Below are 18,888 nucleotides of genomic sequence, written 5' to 3' on the forward strand. Positions count from 1 at the left end.
TTTGAATGAGTATTTTGATCTTATTTCACCAACTTACCTTCTTTCTTCCTTTTGTATTCAATCTGTGTTCACGATACTCCTTCAATATGATCCCGTTCTCGGACTCTTGTCATGTTATTCTCACTTGAATCCTGGACCTTATCTTTAGTGACTGCATTTTCTTCTTCAGGTGTCTGGTTCACTTCTTGATGAGAACCAGGTGAGATGCATTATGGATGAGATAAAGCAGGTTATCACTGCCAACTCAACTAGAAAGAGCATAAAAAGGCCAATCTGAGAGGACTTTGATGCGTAAGGGGAGTTACTTAAAAAGAAGAAAATGAGCAAGAAGAAGAAGTGTTTGATCAAGTTTGTTCACAGATGCTTTTACTGAAATATTTCATTTATCAGTTGGTTCTATTGACTAGCACCAACTTTTGCAATATCTTTGTATCTAATAGTTTTGTTCTTCCTCAGGTTGGTGATTGTTTGGGCACTTTGATTAAAAGATTCAAGGCATTGTTCTTGCCTTTCTTCGATGAACTTTCGCCATATATAACACCTATGTGGGTAAGTTATCTTATGAGCTTTGACACAGTTAAGAGTTCTTCCATTCATTGTGTGTGTGTGCGTGTGTGTGTGTGTGTGTGTGTGTGTGTGGGACGACCATACTTGTTCAATTTATCTCTCTCAACTTGGATACCATGGGGCGGTCCTTAAAAGTTTTAACATAAGCAACAGGAATTCGCAGATCCTCCAAACGAAGAGCACGTAGCGCTTTGAACCCAAAAACATTACCCATAATGGAAGTAAACATGTTAGTAACAAAACCCTCTTCAAAAAGGTCTAAAAGATAGGCTACATAACAAATATATTGATTTTCTTCTCCAGTAATGGGCTCGATGTCGTAGCATCGTCCTGCCTCTTTTGTATTGTTTGACTAGAAATCTTAATATCCGTTCATATAGATGTAGACTTAATAATTAATTGTTCATCAAAGGCTATGAGATTAGTTCTAAAGTTCCCTTCCTATACCGTATGGGACCTCAATGACCTTGAAACTCTTGTTAACTTGCAACACTATTATAAGTGGTATTGAAGAAAAAAATATGACTCTTTCAGGTGGTTTAAACCTGTTGTGGAGTCTTCATATACACTTCCTCTCGTTGGAGAAGTTTCTATATTTCTCCCAAGTGTTTTATCAGAAACAAATGAAATTGCATTGGTGTGATTTTACTTTATCAAGCATAGTCTACCACAACTACAAATGGCATGCCCCCTAGTTTCTGTAGTTAGTTACCGGTTACATGTTATTCAGTGATGAATATATATTTATATGCCAGTTCTACCTGTTGACATTAGTGTCCAATATATATTTAAAGTTTATCTTGGCATTTCACAGTTGCTAGCTTGAACTTGTGCTTATTGCTAATATTGTACATACAAGTTTATTCTAATTCTTTTGTATAGTAGGAATGTTTTCAGTACCCCCAAACAGGGCATGGATGAAAGCACCTCCAGCTTCTACGCAATATCTTGAGGGTGTCAGATCATTCCTCACATTTGCTCAAACCAAATGGAGATGCAGTCACAAGTGAATGCAATGCTCATAATGCATGGAATTAATTAGGGAGCACAAACACGAATCTCTACGAACTCTTCATCCGATTAGATATTTGGTTAAAATTAGTGTACCATTTTAACTTGTAAATCGTAATGATGTTAGCACTTCATAAGGATGAGTAGTGGGTTCTGTATCATTATGAAGCTTGTCATGAATGTAGTTGAAGTTAAAATGAGACAGTATTTGTATGACCTGCTTATAGTAGGAACTTACTACTAGCTCTGACACTTGGTCATGACTTATGAGTGATGAGAATAGCAAAGTGGTGTCAACCTAATTTTGTTGGGAGGTCGTATGTCACTTACCAAGGTACTGGTAGAGTTGGAAAAGAGAACACGTAGAGCTGGGACCTTGTGTTAAATATCTCAAATATATCAAGTAGTATTACAAGGAACGTATCCACACCTTCTCAGTTTATGTCTGTGCTTAGTAGTTAAAGATTGTGTTGGTGCTAAAGTGCTAAACGCATTTTAAAGGAACCCAAATGATTTTTTTGTAATCCTTTTGTATTTTTTTTTGGTTCTCCCATAGCTTCATAAAGGTGAAAAGTCTATACATTGTTGTTATGCTATTTAATCGCACTAGGCAATCCCAATAAAGTGCCTTTTTCTTCTTGGACATAATCTCAATTCTTAGTAGATGGCCTTCGGAAATTGTGAAGCTTCCATTTCAGAAGTAGGAGTTTGGGATTAGAAGTAAGAAAACCAACATTTTCTTGCACTTATATTTATTTGACAAACTTTACTGTATCTTTCATGTTGATGTGCATTCGTGCATGCTGCTCTACGTTATTATAATTTTTTTCATAATTAAAAATTCACCAAGTAAAAATGGAACTGCTTATAGTTGTCTTATGTCTGCGAGTCTTTTTCTTGTACTAGTGTAAGCTTGATCTTAGGAGTTGAAGAAAGTAGAATTAAGTAGCTGGTGAGGGGTAGATTGTATGCCTAGTACATTGGATTTCTTCTTTTTTCTTTTAGTGTTGGATGATGTTGCAATTTACTTGGTTTCTTTTGTTTTAATTCCCTCTTGCCTATATATAAAGCTGCCAAGTTTACATGTTCCTTGTTGAGTATGCAAGAAATTACCAACTAAATATATAATATTGCTATATATTGTTATACAACTCTTGATTTTACACATGAATCTACTAGTTGACATGTTTGTCGTATTGATATTTTCTTACTATTTCATATCTTGTTCGTTGCAGACAACTGGTCATTCATTGTCTAAGCAACCAATGGTATCACATTCTACACAAACATGTGAGCTGCAAAGCATGGGGGGTAGAGTAGTTGCCTTTGGAAGAATACTTGGTGATCGAGCTGAAGTACTTGAGAATGCATATCGGATCATAGTGGACGAGATTCTGCAATTTCACACTGAGTTGTTTGGTGCTAGAGGAAAAATGACCTTTGGTGACATTGTCGTGGGATCTACTATTACATGGCCTAAAACTTTTACTAATGTGATCTAAATTACTTTCTTAAGTTATCTTAAAGACTTGGTTGTGTACAAAGTTGTTAGATGGGATTTGCTCAAGTTGTTGAAGTTTCAAGTATTCAATGAATTTTTTTTTTATTCAGGTTTTTATCTTATATTTTGTTAATGTTCCATAGTTACAGCTTTACAGGTATAGGAATACATGTTATACATGTTTTTCTACCAGGTACAGGAAAAGAAAAAAGGATAATAATTAAATGGCAGTGAGAACCACTGAAAAATCTCTCCCATAAACGACGGCTAAAGTTTGTGGTTTAATTCTAAATATACGTGGGACTAATTTTAAAAGAAACATGGGTTGACAGCCATCGTTAATTTACAAGTGTTAAAAGCCGTCGTTGTTTTTTAAACATTACAAGTGCCCCGGGCCGTCGTATTTAAAAAACTACAACAGTTTTTATGACGGCCATAACGACGGAATATAGCACATGTTTTCATTGTAAACGATAGCTATGTGCCATTGTTTCTTGACTGTTTTTTTGTTGTGTTCCTCACATGCTAATCATTAGTTGGTAGAGATTGCCATGAATGATTAGGGATTAGAACGACCAATTCTTATCGTAAGAACGTAAGAATTGGATTACAACAATCTATGCTAGTTAATTAAGTTGGATTCAAGGTGGATTCAATCCCCCCCTAATTCTTTATCTAGATTCAAACCTTAGTATTCCATAGCATTTCGTAGTTGAATCATTATAGTTAGTATTTAGTTAATTGAATTGCCATCGTAGTATAATTCCACCATTACTCTCATTAAACTTTGGATAGACTCGCAATATTAGAATACATTGAATGCTAAAGAACTAGGAGTGGAACGAATCTTTTACTCCACTCTATTTCGATAGATTCGACAGTATAGAAATCTTTGATAACCAAGCATAAGTTTAGTTTTAGTTTTACTTACATTGAGTTTAATCGCTTATTCGTAGGTAAAACTATCATTTTATGTTTATCAAATGGCGCCGCTGCCATCTTAGTTCCTTTTAGCATTGTATTCTTTAGAATTGTTAGTTTTCCAAAGTCCCATAACCCACCCACCCTTGTTTGATTCTAACTGTGGTTGTCCATTTCAGCATTGAAATTTTCCTCGCAATTACCGCGGGAGCGACCACCCCTAGGCATCCTAAATTAGAAGCGACCACCAAACAAACACTGAACCCCAATTTTTGGCTGAGTGCGACCCTCGCCTTGCCAAGGCAAAACTTGAGTGCCCCCAGCGCTGAAGCGCCTAGACCTTGAGTTTTTCCCTGAGCACGACCCGCGCCCTACAAAGGCTAAGTTCGAGCGCCCCCCGCGCTGAAGCGCCTGGAGCTCGAGTTGGATCTGAGCGCGACCCGCACCCTACCTATGCCTATTTTGAGCGCCACCCACGCCCTCTACTGAAATTGCCCGATTTCCATAGGTTTGTTTCAAACTTCCATTTCTTCAAGGTTTTCAGTGTTCTAACTTGTTATATACACTAAGCTCGCGTAAACAAGACGCTATTCATAAGCGAAGCAAGGAGGCATTCAGGTACTCCTTTCTTCCACACCTCGCATCTCCTGTTAGATGTTCATACTAGTATATCAGGATTGTTTGGAGTGTTGTTGTGTTTCGTTAAGATTGGTCTTAGCCTTGCATGAGATTAAGGTCAGGCCGAAAAAAAAGCCTAACGTAATCAACCGGCAACGTCAACAAACACGCCTTTCTAGTATACTGTTGTGACCTCCCCTCTTCTCCTCCTCTCCTGTTCTAGTTATAATCCTTCATCTCTCTCTTAGGCCATCCACCTGTCCCTCCATCTCTCGGTCCATTGATTGCCGCGTGGAGGGTTCCCGTACGACCCTAGTGTTTTTCCCATGCTCTTGCTGGGCATGTGTCCTGATGGTACAATTCCAGGTCAGCTATCTCTTCACGTCGCGGCTCTACACTGTCAGTCCTTGGTTCTCAGCCTTCATACCTGACTCCTATGTCCGCAGCCCTAATAGATTGCTCTTCACCCCACTGCATGTCCTCTTTCTGGATCCATCACCCGCCAGACCGTCGGCCATCATAAATTGGGTCGTTACAATGCCCCCTCTCGAGTCCGCGAACCTCCTCAATGTTCGTGGGCTCGAGAACTCAATTTGCCTGCTTTTTCCCTTGGCTTCTGTTTCACGCTTTCTTATCATTGGCACATGTGTCCCACGCGTGCTTGGTTCGGATCGCCTCATTTCCCGCTCTGCCACGTGTCACGCATCCTCTTGTTTAACTGACGGCTCCTTGGTTTCCGATTCCCTTCTTTTACCCTTTTACCCCCTTCACACTTCAACTTCCACTCGCTCCCTCTCTCCTTTTCATTTATTCCTCACTCTTCTTCTTCTTTCTCACGAGACGCCATTTTTGAACTTCCTACTTTCTTCTTACACTACTCTCTCTCCTCTTTACATTCAACCCTTTCCCCTTTCTAGTTTTCTTCTCACCCTTCCTCTCTATATACCTTGCTTGCTCAAGTGTTTGCTCTTGCTGTTGGGTTAACGCATCAGGTTGGTAATCTTTCCTCTTCTCTTTTGCATTTCTTTTCATGAACTGTTCATCTTCTTTAGCTCTCTCCCCATATTGGATTCCTAATCAGAGGGTCCGACTTCCTCGCGGTCATATGCGGAGGAGTCTTCTCCTCCGTCTAATCCCACCGCGGCCCCCTCCACCACTGGGCGGCCTTTCAAACTTCCACCGCCTCCCCCACGCTCCCGTCGACCTAACCTAGAAGCGATTAGGGTTGGCTATGGTATACCAGACGACATCCTCCTTGAGCACGTGCCTGACGTGACTCACTTCCCCCATTTGGTTCCGCCCAGACCTGGATGTCTCATGGCCACGGTTGGTCAAATTGTCTCTGGCTTGCGGCTACCTCTATCTCTACTAGATGTCGAAGTATGTAACCACTTCAACATTCCCCCCTGCCAGGGTATAGGCAATTTTTGGCGTATCATGTATGCCGCAAACCATTACAACCTCCACCAGGAGCCCCGAATAGTCCTCCGCAACATAATTTCTCACTACTATATACGCAAAAGCACCAAAGACGTGAACGTTAGATATCACTCCTTCTGTGTCCGTCCCGGTAAACAGTCCTTCGTCCTCAAACTCACCACCTCGGACAAAACTTGGCACCATTACCCCCTGTACGTCTCCGATAATTTCTTGTCCGCGGATGTTCCATCTAAAGTGACTCTCAATCATCTCACCTTCCTGCCTCGCGGTGAGTTCAATTTACTACATCTCTTTCTTATATCGATTGTGCTGCGGACTCACTCCTTATCTTTATTTCTCTATTGCGCAAGTTGGAGGACCGAATCGAAATCTCGCTTTTACACCGGCGTGAAGTCCGCGGTCGTTGAACAAATCAGCAACCTGGGCTCTTCTCAAGTTAAAGTTCTCGGCATAGATCCCTCCCACGGAACCCCCTTGTTGATAGACCCCGCTCTGCATACTTTGGGTAAATACTTTGCTCCATTCTATCATCCCCCGCCCCCTAAAGAACGAAAGCCTCGGCCTTCACCTCCTCCACCATCTGTGTCCCATCCTCCCAAGAGTAAGCCTCGCAGTCGCGGTTTCACTCTCAAAACCACCAAGTCTCAGGCCAAGGCTCGTGCTCTAGTGGAGATAGTCAGAAAATCCACTGCCCACCTTCCTTCTTAGTCCTGCCGATGTACACCCTCTTCCTTCCGCTCCCTCGCTGACTGGGAAGATCATTATATTCCTCCAACTTCCCCCCCTGTCGACTCCCCGCCTTCCCTGATGGATGTCTCCAAGATTACGTTATTCGACAGTGACTCTGACGATGAAGTAACTGAAGTCCCCTACTCCCAAGCTGTCCCGGCCTCAGTTGCCCCCCCACGTCCGCGGATCTCTCGTTTGAAGAGCCCCCACACAAGCGCAGCAGATCATCTCCTACCGCAAAACTTTCCGCGGCTCCTCACCCCTCTTCACAGATGCAAACTACTCGATCTCTCCCCGAGTCCGCAGCTCCGGAAATTTTCCGCCCCACCTTCAAGGTGCGCGGCTGTTCTGTCAATGTGGAGGACTCTGCTCTGGAAAACCCTGCTGTGGCCTCAGCCATGTTCTATGGTTCCCATCTTCCCCGCGACCTGGCTTATGCAGATACTGGGACCTTTGAACAGCATCGCATCTCCTCTATGCCAGCTGGGAGAAGGTATGTCCCTCTTTCCACACCTTCCACTCTCTGCTTTATCCATTATTCTGACTACTTTTTCGTTGCTAGGTGAGCTTGAACATGTCCTACATGATCCGTGGCCTTTTCTCTTCCCTGGGTACTGTGGAATCTTTAGAGAAGGAAGTCGACGGTCCCAATGGACTAAGGGCCACTTGTGCACGCCTTCAAGCTGATCTGGAAGCCGCGGACATGGCCAAACTTTGAGCTGAAGATGAATTAAGGACTGCCGAAGCTTCCCACCAGGACTTTATGGACGGAGTGAATGACTGCTTGAGCAAGCAGCGGGAAGCCCTTGTCCTCCAACACACCGAGAATACTGCCGCTCTCTTTCTGCAACACACTCAAGACATGTAGCAGCTGCGGATAAGCTTCAAAGCTCAAGCCGACAAGCATGTGGCCAAGAAGCTCACTGACGAACATGCACGTTTAATCAAAGAAGGCCGACTCCTCCTAGAAAAACCTCCCTCTCCTATGTCAGAAGATCCAGTTGTCATGGTCCCCATTGCTGCGGACCAGATTGTTTCTGAGTCAGTTGATGTTGCCACTCTCAATCGGCTGCCCGAAGACCCTGTTTGTGAGGCCACCTCCCCGAGCCATGCCTCGAGTGCTCTCGACCATGCACCCCTCGCTGAAAACTTGTTGCCGAACTTAGATTAGCCCCCCATGTTGGCTATCTGTTATTTTACTAGCTGTCTTGTAACTAACTTTTCTTACTAAGTGTGCCATTGTTATTATTTTTTCTTTCTTTTTTTACTTGTGTGTTTGTTTGGTTAGGAACAGTTTCACTCCACCCGCCCCCCCCTTATATGTACGGTCCCTTGGCTTTAGTTATTGTTTTGCCTGAAATGCTGTTATTCATCCCTTTCCGTCTCTACTCTCTCTCCCTTTGTCAGTCTCTACACTGTGGGCCTTCTCTCTTATTGCCCCCATGTGTGACCCACGCCTCTCACTCGTGAATATCTCATTTCACTTCGCAGGCACTCATAGACTACGAGTTCCATTAGGGCAGCTCAACCTACCGTGGACACAATTTAAGCAGTTTCTCCGCGGAGGGCTCATCCCCACCGCGGTCTCTCTTTTGGAGTGGCTTTGCCAACCGCTGGGCTTCTCTCTTTGCCCCCGGGTGTAGCGTATGCCTTTCTTCCGCAGATGGCTCTCCCGGATCCGCGGCTCTAATTTGAGGTGGACCTCTCGTCTTTGGGCATCTCTTTCCCTCAAACCGTGTTTAGCCTGACTGTTACATTTATGCATAAGGGTGAAATTTACTCCCCAAAAGTGCCATTGTATTATATATTTACAAACAGCTCCAATGTGTCGTTCTGGACTTTCATTACATTCAAGCATTGAACTTTTTAACATTCTCACATTCCATGGCTTTTCTAGAACTCTTCCTTCTACTGTTCGCAGCTTGTAAGTACCAGCTCCTCCTATGTCGACCATCGTATAGGGCCCCTCCCAGTTCTGTCCTAGCTTTCCGTTATTTTCTCTCTTGGTACTGTGTGTCACTCCTCGCAGCACGGCATCCCCTACTCTGAACTGTCGCGGCTTGACTCTCTTGTTATAATGTCCCTGAAGGCTGCGGTGATATTCCTCTAGTCTGATTCGCGCCGCGTCTCTTCTCTCTTCTGCTAAAGTCATATCCACTGCCAGTATGCTCTCATTCAGTCCTGTTTCCACCGCTCTTGTCTGCGTTGTGGCTGCCACCATTTCCGAGGGAATCACGACCTCGACTCCATAAGCTAAAGAGAAAGGAGTTTCCCCGGTTGACGTTCGAGGCGTTGTCCTTTATGCCCAGAGAACATGACTCAGTTCATTTGCCCACACGCCTTTCTTATCTTCTAGCTTCCTTTTGAGATTGTTCATAATGGTCTTGTTAGAAGATTCTGCCTGCCCGTTGCCTTCTGGATTGTACGGAGCTGAGAACCCCTGTTTTACCTTGTTTGCTTGTAAGAACGCCTGCACTTTGGATCCGGTGAACTGGGCTCCATTGTCCGCTATGATAATATATGGCAACCCAAATCTACAGATGATATTCTCCCACAAGAACTTGATCACTTGAGCTTCCTTGACCTGTTGCAGGGCCACTGCCTCGATCCACTTGGTGAAATAATCTGTGGCCGCCAACATGAATCTCCTTTTGCCGATAGCCATGGGCAGACCCACTATATCCATTACCCACATTGCGAAAGGCCACGGACTAGACACACTATGTAGTGGTTCCCCTGGCGCAAAGATCATCTGAGCAAACTTCTGGCACTTTTCACATCGCTTAGCGTAGTTCACGACATCCCTCTTCATGTGTGGCCAAAAGTAGCCCTGCGTTATCAATCTGTGCGCTGTTGTTCTGCCCGCTGAGTGACTTCCACAGTCTCCCCCATGTAACTCCGCCAACACCTCTAGGGCTAACTTCGGCCCGAGACACTTCAGCAAAGGCCCATTAAAATTCTTTTGATACAGCTCCCTTTCTATCAGCACGTACCTCTGAGAAGTCTGCTCCAATATATTTTACTCCTTTTTATCTTTCACCACGTCCCCAGACAAAAAACTCTTGATGGGCTTAATCCAACCCCCCTCTTCCTCCTCTGCCTGACATATCTCAGCCCCTTCCTCTGTACTAGGTTTCTCCAATCGCTTTACCTTTATCACTCTCTCTTCAGACTCAGGAATTGCGGCAGCCATGTATGCTAGGGCATCGACATGTCTGTTCTCGCCGTGACCCAAATGTATGAACTTGCTCTTTGCAAACCTGGTGGCCCTCTTTTGCAGCACTTTCAAATATTTTACCATCCGCGGGCATCGCAGCGAAGAACCCCCGCTTGCACGGCACACTACTAAAATTCGAAGTCGAATACATTGTCAGTTCTTTTACCCCCACATCCTCTGCCATTCTCATGCTTGCTATTACCGCCTCATACTCTGCTTCATTATTAGATGCCGCGGCCTAACTTCATGGTTAACTCCATTCTGTTGTTCTTCGACGTGACCAACACCACTCCTATCCCACTGCAAGTGTCTGTGGCTAACCCGTCGGCGAACACTCTCCACCCATTTCTTCGATCCCAGGGGTCCAACCAGTCCTGTTCAATGATCTTTTCCGGCTCCATGATCATCTCTTCTCCCTAGGTGGGATCCTCCGCTGGAAACTTTACTAAGAATTCTGCCACCGCATCGCCTTCTCCGCTGTTCTGATATGATATTGTATCTCGTACGAACTCAACATTGCTGCACATTTCAGCATCCTCCCAGACTTTTCTGCTCTCAATGCTTGCTTTAAAGGCAGATTTGTCACCACCACCACAGAGTGTGCTTCAAAGTATGGTTTCAACTTCAGGGCAGAGAACACCAATGCCAAGGCATATCTTTCGACTCTGCTACACCGGGTCTCGGCATCCAGAATGTTTTTTACTTTGGAAGTACACCGGCTTTTCTAACCTACCCATAATTCTGACTAGTACTGAGCTAATGGCATACTCCGTGACCCCTAAATACAAGTATAATTTTTCTCCCTGTTCCGGTCGCGACAGCAGAGGAGCCTTACCTAGATAACTCATCAACTCCTGGAACGCCTCCTCGCATTCCGCGGTCCATTCAAAATCCAGAGTGTTTCTCAGCAACCGATACAACGGCCTACACTTATCCGATGACTTTGAGATGAACCTATTTAAAGCCGCGACCTTTCCTGCAAGTCTCTGCACCTCTTTGACATCCTGAGGCGACGACATCTCCACTAGGGTTCTTATCAGCTTGGGATTGGCCTCTATTCCCTGGTAAGTAACTATGTATCCCAGAAACTTCCCCGTAGTAACGCCGAACGTACACTTCTCTGGGTTAAGCTTTAAATTGTCAATATATGGAACGTCTCTTTCAAACCCTCTAAATGCTCTTCTCCACCATGTCATCTATGTAAATCTCAATCCCCTTCCGGATCTTGCTTTCAAACATTTTCTCCCTTAGCCGCTGAAATGTGGCCCCAACGTTCTTCAATCCAAATGGCATTCTCGTATAACAATATGTACCGCCTTCCACCACGAAGGCTGTCTTCTCCTGATCTGGCCCATACATGGTCATCTGAATTCACGTCAGTGAAGTCGACGCACATACGTACCTTGCCATTCTTCTTGGGCACTGCTACCACATTTGACAACCAGTCGGTAAACGACACCTCTCGTATTATACCTGCCCCCTTCAACCTCGTGACCTCCTCGCGAATTCCTTCGGCGTACTTCGGTATAATTCCTCGCATCTTTTGTCTTACTGACTTCGTGTCTTCCCTCATATGTAACCTATGACATGCGAATTCCGGGTCTAATCAGGTGACCTCCTCAATCGTCCACGCAAACACATCTTTATTGGCAGACAAAAACTGTACTAACTTAACCTTCCATTCCTCAGACAAACTGGACCCCACAGATGTGAACTTTTCCTCATTGCCTTCCCCCAAATTTACTACCTCTATCTCATCCAAGGTCTTTGGTCCCTCTATTAACTCCGCCGACCCCTCCCCGACGGTGCACTGTAATTGCTATGCCTGCCTCTTCCTGGAACGTGAAGTCTCTTCCTCTAATCCGCGGATCAATCTCTTCACTGTACTCTGGTGACTGTTTTTAGCTGACACCCGATCCCCGCGGACCTCATATACCCCGGTAGGGGTAGGGAATCGAATCACTTGGTATTAGGTAGAGGGAATTGCTTTCATCTCGTGAATCCACCTCCTTCCCAGGATGGCATTGTATTGCGAGTCGGCATCCACCACCTTGAATCTCGAGAACACTGTAACGGGTCTCGTGGTCACTGGGAGCAGAAGCTCCCCCAAAGGTTCCGTCATGATTCTGTTGAACCCATACAAATTTGTCGGTGAGGGTCTCAATTGCTTCCTTTCTATCTTTATTTCTTCCATTGTCCCTCTAAACAGTAAATCTACTGCACTGCCGTAGTCCACTAACACCCTCTTTACCATGTAATTTCCCATCGCCACTGTGATCACCAGCGCATCCTCATGCGGGGAATCGATGGCTTGAAGGTCCGTGTCGGTGAACATTATTCTTCCCCTTCCATTCGTGGACCAGGAGGTCGCCCGCGAATGTCCTGCTGATTCATGTACCTATTGTATGCTTGCCGCCCGCCGTATTCTGTCTCGGTGTTCATTGTGGCTCAATATCTCTCCACTGAAGATCACGTTGATCGTCCCCAATATCCTCCCCTGGGTCATTGCTTGCTCTACCTTCTCTTCTTCTGTTATAAATTCCTTCAACAACCCCTTTCCTATCATCCTCTGAATCAACCATCTTAATGTATAGTAGCCGTCCGTCTCATGGTTGTGTATTTGATGATAGGCACAATAGGGTTTGCCTTGTACCTCCACTGGTTTGGTTCGTGGACCCTCATACCCCTGCAAATTCTGAATCAACGGTAGTATCTCGCTCAACGACTTGTTCAGTGGCACTTGCTCTACCTCGCGATAGGGCTTTTTGTCTCGACTCTCCCTCCTAGCCTCTTCTCTACTCTTCTCGTTCCGCGACGAATATCCTCGGTATCCGCTGCCCCCTTTGTCCAAGGACTCATATCGCCGACGCCCCTCGCCCTTTTCCAGCGATAACACCACCTTCCCTGGCCTTCTCACCTCCTTCTGCATGGTGTCTTCGTACCTGATGTACTTCTCCACCCTCGGGTACAGATCCTATAATGTTGCAATCTCATTCTTGGCTACCGACTCATGTACCCTTGTTCCCGGGCGCAATCCTCTCTCGAAAGCTATCACCGCCGTCCTTTTGTCCAGATTCTCCACTTTCAAGGTCTCCGCTTTGAATCTACACAAGAAATCCCTTACCGATTCAGCGGACCTCTGCCTTACGTTGAAAAAGGTCGCGATGTCCACAACACGCTTCTTCTGGTGTATAAAATGATCAATGAACGCCTGCTCCAACTCCTGAATGTTATTAATACTCTTAGAAGGTAATCTATAATACCAGTCAGATGCTATCCCTTTTAAGCTTGCCAGGAACATCATACATCTCAGCCCGTCATACCGCAGCTCCTGCCACAACGACAGCTACTGCCGGAAATGATGAATGTGGTCAGCGGGGTCCCTAGTCCCATCGTACCTCTCAAACCTTAGCAGGTTGAACCTTTTCGGCACCTCCGACTTCCAGATCGAGTTGCTAGTGGGTTGTGGTTCAACCCTGCCACCACCTGACTCGCCGCACCTCCCATGCCCTTGGTTTGTTCCAGACTAGCCTTCAGATCGCTGGCGATCATTTCTCTGACTTGCTCCTTGGTGAGCCCCACCACCGTCTGTTCTTCTGCATCTGTTCCCCCTTCCTCCTCTTTCTCTGCTCTCGACACTTCCCTTTCCGACTCCTCTATTGTCTCTTTCTCTCTCCTTAACCCCTCATTTTCTTCTCTCAACCTCACTATCTCCTCATGCAACAACCTTGTTTCCTCCGCTTCTGACATTACTGTCTCTTCCCTACCTTGCTCCTCCCCTTCACTCCTTACTGATTCCACATCCATCTCGGCGACCGTCGTCTTTTTTGGTCGACCCACTCTTCTTTTTGTTGCCATCTCACTATTTTCCACTCTCTTTCCCCACAGACGGCGCCAAATGTTGTGACCTCCCCTCTTCTCCTCCTCTCCTGTTCTATTTATAATCCCTCATCTCTCTCTTAGGCCATCCACCTGTCCCTCCATCTCTCGGTCCATTGATTGCCGCGTGGAGGGTTCCCGTATGACCCTAGGGTTTTTCCCGTGCTCCTGCTGGGCACGAGTCCTGATGGTACAATTCCAGGTCAGCTATCTCTTCACGTCGTGGCTCTACACTGTCAATCCTCGGTTCTCAGCCTTCATACTTGACTCCTATGTCTGCGGCCCTAATAGAATGCTCACTGCATGTCCTCTTTCTAGATCCATCACCCGCCGGACCGTCGACCATCATAAATTGGGTCGCTACATATATCACTCATTACACCTCTAGTTAGCATACCACACACCACACTTGAAATAATGGCTGAAGAAGGAGAGTTTCCTCTCTCTGACTTTTACAAAGCCTTGAACGATAGCCCTAAATCTTGCATTATTCTATCAGACCCAGTAGGGGATTTCCGAATCCCCCCAAATATATTTAATTTGTTACCAATTTTTCATGGGTTAGACCATGAAAAACCTTATCAGCACATGCATAGGATTGACTAAGTCCTTACTACATTCCAGCATCCTACGGTTGGTGCGGAACAAGTTAAACTGAGGATGTTTCCTTTCACCTTAGTCGATAAGGCGGCGTCTTGGTTAACTGTCCAAGCACCTAATTTTGTAGACTCGTGGGCTAAACTTGTTCAACTATTTATGGAACATTTTTACCTACCACTGAAGACCGATGAAATGCTTTCCAAGATTCATTTCTTTCGACAGAATCCTCATGAATCATTTTTAGAGGCTTGGAATCGTTTCACCGATCTTCTTATAGAGTGTCCACACCATAACCTTGCGAAAGACACGTTAGTTCGTGCCTTTTTCAAGGGACTTCTACACCACCATAAAGAAGTCCTTGACATAATGAATGGGGGTAGTTTCCTAAGTAAGGGAGCCTCAGAGGCTTATAAATTTTTAGAAGATCAAACTAAGCAAAATAATAACTGAAGGGGTCGTGATGATATCTCCCGTTCCGCTAGTTCTTCTACAACAGTTAAAGCTGCCGGTATGTTTGAGATGAAACACGATCCTGAACTTAAAAATTTAATCGAATCTCTCACTAAAAAGGTAGAGACCTTTTATTTTCAACAAACTCCTATCCCCATCATGAATGTCAACTCTAATACATGTAATTTTTGTTTGAGTCCTGAACATCCAGACTCCTATTGTCCTCTCGCCTATGACCAACAAGATAATGTCTGTTCTATTAATAGCGAACCTAACGCAGCTTGGCGACAAAACGCCAACTTCGGTTGGCGAAATAATCAACAACCTCCAAGGTTATTTAACCCAAATGTTAGGCCAACAAACAATTACAACCAAGCTCGACCAAGGCAAGGACAAGGTCAGGGTAATTATAATTATAACAACCAAGTTTAACCACGACAATGACAAGGTCAGGGTAATTATAATAATTATAACAATAATAATTATAATACTAATAGAGGTATCGTTTCGGTAAATAATAACTATCAAAATCCACCCATTAATAATCAACGTGACATAGTTCCTATCACACAACCTATAGCTAACACTCCTCCACAACTGGATCATTTTGACGCCTTTATGCAAACCCAACAATAAATTTTACAAGCCATCCAACTTTCCTTACAGTAGTTAGCACAAGAGAAAGTACAACCCAAAGGTTTGTTTCCAGGACAAGGGATACCTAATCCTAAAACACCAAACACAGCCTTTGAGGTAAACGGTAATACTAGTAACGAAAATGCAAACGTAGGTGAGATAAATTCCATCACCACTCTCCGTTCAGGCAGAGTGGTTGATAACAAAGTAACTATGTTTATAGTTACCCCACCAGTAATCCCTACACCTGATATTACACTAGATACTGAAATAGAAACTGAAGATCCTACCCTTATAGAGGTACCAGTTAAACCACAACATAAGAAACAGAAAAGCAAGGTTAACCATCCTGCTGATCCATATGCTAAATATAGTGAGAAACCACTGTTTCCTCATAAATTAGCTATGTTAAACAAGGATACAAATTTTAGACGAGATTAGGGAAGTTTTTAAAAATCTAATGATAAACTTACCTTTTCTTGAAGCAATTAAAAACTTACCTCACCATGCTAAGTTTCTTAAAGAGTTGTGCACTACTAGGCGTAAGACAAAGATTCTTTAAAGATGTCTTTTTAACTGAACAGTTTCCAACCTCAACGGAACACAATGAAATCGTTAAGTACAAGGACCCTGGTCGTCCTACTGTACAATGCACTTTAGGTTATACTCACACGACCACTGCTTTATTAGACCTGGGGGCGAGTGTTAACTTACTCCCTTATTATTTATATAAACAAATAGGTCTATAGGAAATGCAACCTACAACAATGACGTTGCAATTAGTTAATAAATCTATCAAGTATCCTAAGGGTGTAGTGGAAAACGTGCTGGTTAAGGTTCAGGATTTCTACTATCTTACGAATTTTGTTATCCTCGATACAAAAGTTGCTAACGACTCTATTCCGATCATTTTAGGGCGCCCTTTCTTGGCAACTGCCAACGCGCTTATAAACTGCCGCGATGGTTCGATGTCCTTATCCTTTGGCCATCTTTCCGTTGAGGTCAATGTTTTTAAAACGACCAAACAGTTTCCTGATACGAATATCGATGGAGAGGTTAGCATGATCGAGAGCTTAGCTCATGATTATTTCAAAACCACGTTTCCGGATTACCAGATGCACAAATTCCTTTCGTTTGGAAGTTCCAACTTCGACAAAAACTCCTTGGACGTAGATGAAATTGAGGAAGATTTCCTTCAACTCTTTTGCAACTCTTCCCTGCCACCTCGCGAGTCCCACCCTGCCAACATCCATTTATCCCTTGACGCTATGACAGAAGATGAATTTTTCACCCTCTATCCTAGTGATTCTTTTGACCCACCTATTGAGGAATGTCTGGCATATCTCAAGGCTTTTAAGGATCTAGACCTGAGAGCTCTAGCTGACACTCATTCATCTTCAATCACCAATTTTCCCCACCTGCCACTTTTTCAACGGAACCTGGAGTTTGCGCTTGACCCTCTTGTTTTTTCCGTGCTTAATGATTTTCTAAATCCTCTTAATACAGAAATAATTCCCAAGGGAAAGGAACTTGACACCTTTATTTTCAGAATTGAGACAGTACCCACATTCTCATTTTTTCCATTGGTTCCTTCTAAAACATATACATATCCAACATATCTTTCACAAACATCCATTTTCTCACGATCATTCACTTGGACACCCTCTCGTTTAAAGATGAAGAAGAAGGTGCATGCTCGGGTACGTTCTAGATCTATCAGACTTTGCATTCATTTCAATAAGTTGCATCGTAGAAAATCTTGGTGTTTGATTCTGTTTGGGGATATATATATATATCTAGTTATTTGTTAAAGTCTCGAGTATCGGACTATAAAAGGCTCATTTTGTTGTTTGGTGTACTTTCTTACAGTTGCATATATTGGTAAGTGCACCATTCAGGTAACCGGGCCCTCCCTATGGAGTGTGTGGCTGTAAGTATAGGATCCTAAATCGACGATTAACATAATTCACGTTTTCCACTCTTGCATGTTTTCTCGGTTTTTGAGTCATGTCCTTATATGGTGTGAATTATGTATTTATTGTTTTTCATTTTTCTTATATTAAATTTTGTTCATAAAAAAATAAAAATTGTTAAAATCATAAAAATAGTAATTTAGGAAGTCTCGGGAATCTGACTTTAAAAGACCCACTTTTAACACAAATTTTCAAACTTCATTGCCAAAATTTGGTTGGGGGTGGGGTATTCGTTTTTCGATCCAAAATTGTTCAACTTTCCATTTGTGTTGCTTAGGCCAAAATTTGGTTGGGGGTGAGGAATTTTCCATCTTCTCATTTGTCACCCACGGTTAGAATAGAGTGTTTTATGGATCATTGTATTGGAAATTCTCTCCTGATCGTTTTCATATCTCATTCGCAATAATCGGATCGGTAACGAATCTGGAATTTTAGGTTGAAGTTGCGCAAAAAATTGATGAATTTCGAAAATCGATTTGGGCTTGGGCCCAAAGCACGCACGTGCGTCTCCTTCCTCCAAACAAAACAGAATCGTGATTTCTTTCCAATTCCGCCATTACCAAATTCCAAAACCTAAACAAGAATAGAAAAAAAAAAAAAAAAAAAAAAAAAAAAAATAAATACAACCACGCCCAAATTGTAAACCCAGCCCAAAACACTCCCACCACCACCTCTAACAATTTCAACCACAGAAAATTAGAAAAATCCAAAAAAAAAAAAAAATTGAACTGCCGCGCCACCATCGCACCACCACCATCGTTTTTTTTTTAAAAGTAAGGTTGTTTCACATTGTTTCCTACACCTTATTCAAACCCACAAATCCACCCAAAACTTCAATGGCTCTAAGACAAAGAATTTTGCTGGAATAAGCTTTTACGGCCGACCGCTTCGCGCCATTTTTTCGTGACGAGATGATTAGGAGGAATTGGAATAGGTTGTGGTACTCGACAGATAATTTCTACCACTCCGATTTGGTCGAACAATTCTATAGGAAGAGAGAGTTGGATGGTCAGAAAATTTTCATGAAGGTGGCTGGGACTAGGAGAGAATTATCAAGAGAGAAGTTTGCTGAGATTCTAGGCATTACACCTGAACGCCACCTCGAAGCCGCAGTGTAGGAATCCCAGTATGCAGGAGTTCCTGCATTGATGAACGACACTCTCATGGAGGGTCAATACAATCCGAATTCTCATTGTGCTTTCAAACAAATCATCTCTGCTGAACCAACCAACCGGGTCAGAGCTTCGATTGGATTGGTAAGAACATCATTGGGAAGGAGAAAGTGAGCGACATCGGTCTGACATGTCTGCACATTATCTAGATATTGCAAGAGAAGAGGTATGAAT

General features: G+C 43.7%; 1 protein-coding gene and 1 long non-coding RNA gene across 2 annotated transcripts; one reads left to right on the plus strand and one right to left on the minus strand.

The window, feature by feature from the left end:
* Positions 1-315: 315 nt before the first annotated feature.
* LOC147474731 (uncharacterized) lies at positions 316-3,154 on the plus strand. The gene is made up of 3 exons (XR_015208617.1): positions 316-348; positions 457-549; positions 2,814-3,154. It is a non-coding gene; the product is annotated as an uncharacterized LOC147474731 (long non-coding RNA).
* Positions 3,155-11,973: 8,819 nt separating this feature from the next.
* LOC147474732 (uncharacterized) lies at positions 11,974-12,339 on the minus strand. The gene has a single exon (XM_086585175.1). It carries the CDS (start codon positions 12,337-12,339, stop codon positions 11,974-11,976), a length of 366 nt encoding a protein of 121 aa, XP_086441301.1.
* Between the last annotated feature and the right edge of the window lie 6,549 nt (positions 12,340-18,888).

The sequence above is a fragment of the Coptis chinensis genome, chromosome 9 (assembly GCF_015680905.1).
Source record: "Coptis chinensis isolate HL-2020 chromosome 9, ASM1568090v1, whole genome shotgun sequence".
Taxonomy (NCBI): Eukaryota; Viridiplantae; Streptophyta; class Magnoliopsida; order Ranunculales; family Ranunculaceae; genus Coptis; species Coptis chinensis.

What these genes read in the sequence shown, in the direction of transcription:
- LOC147474732 (XM_086585175.1), bottom strand. Translation starts at nt 12,339, where the DNA reads ATGTTCACCGACACGGACCTTCAAGCCATCGATTCCCCGCATGAGGAT.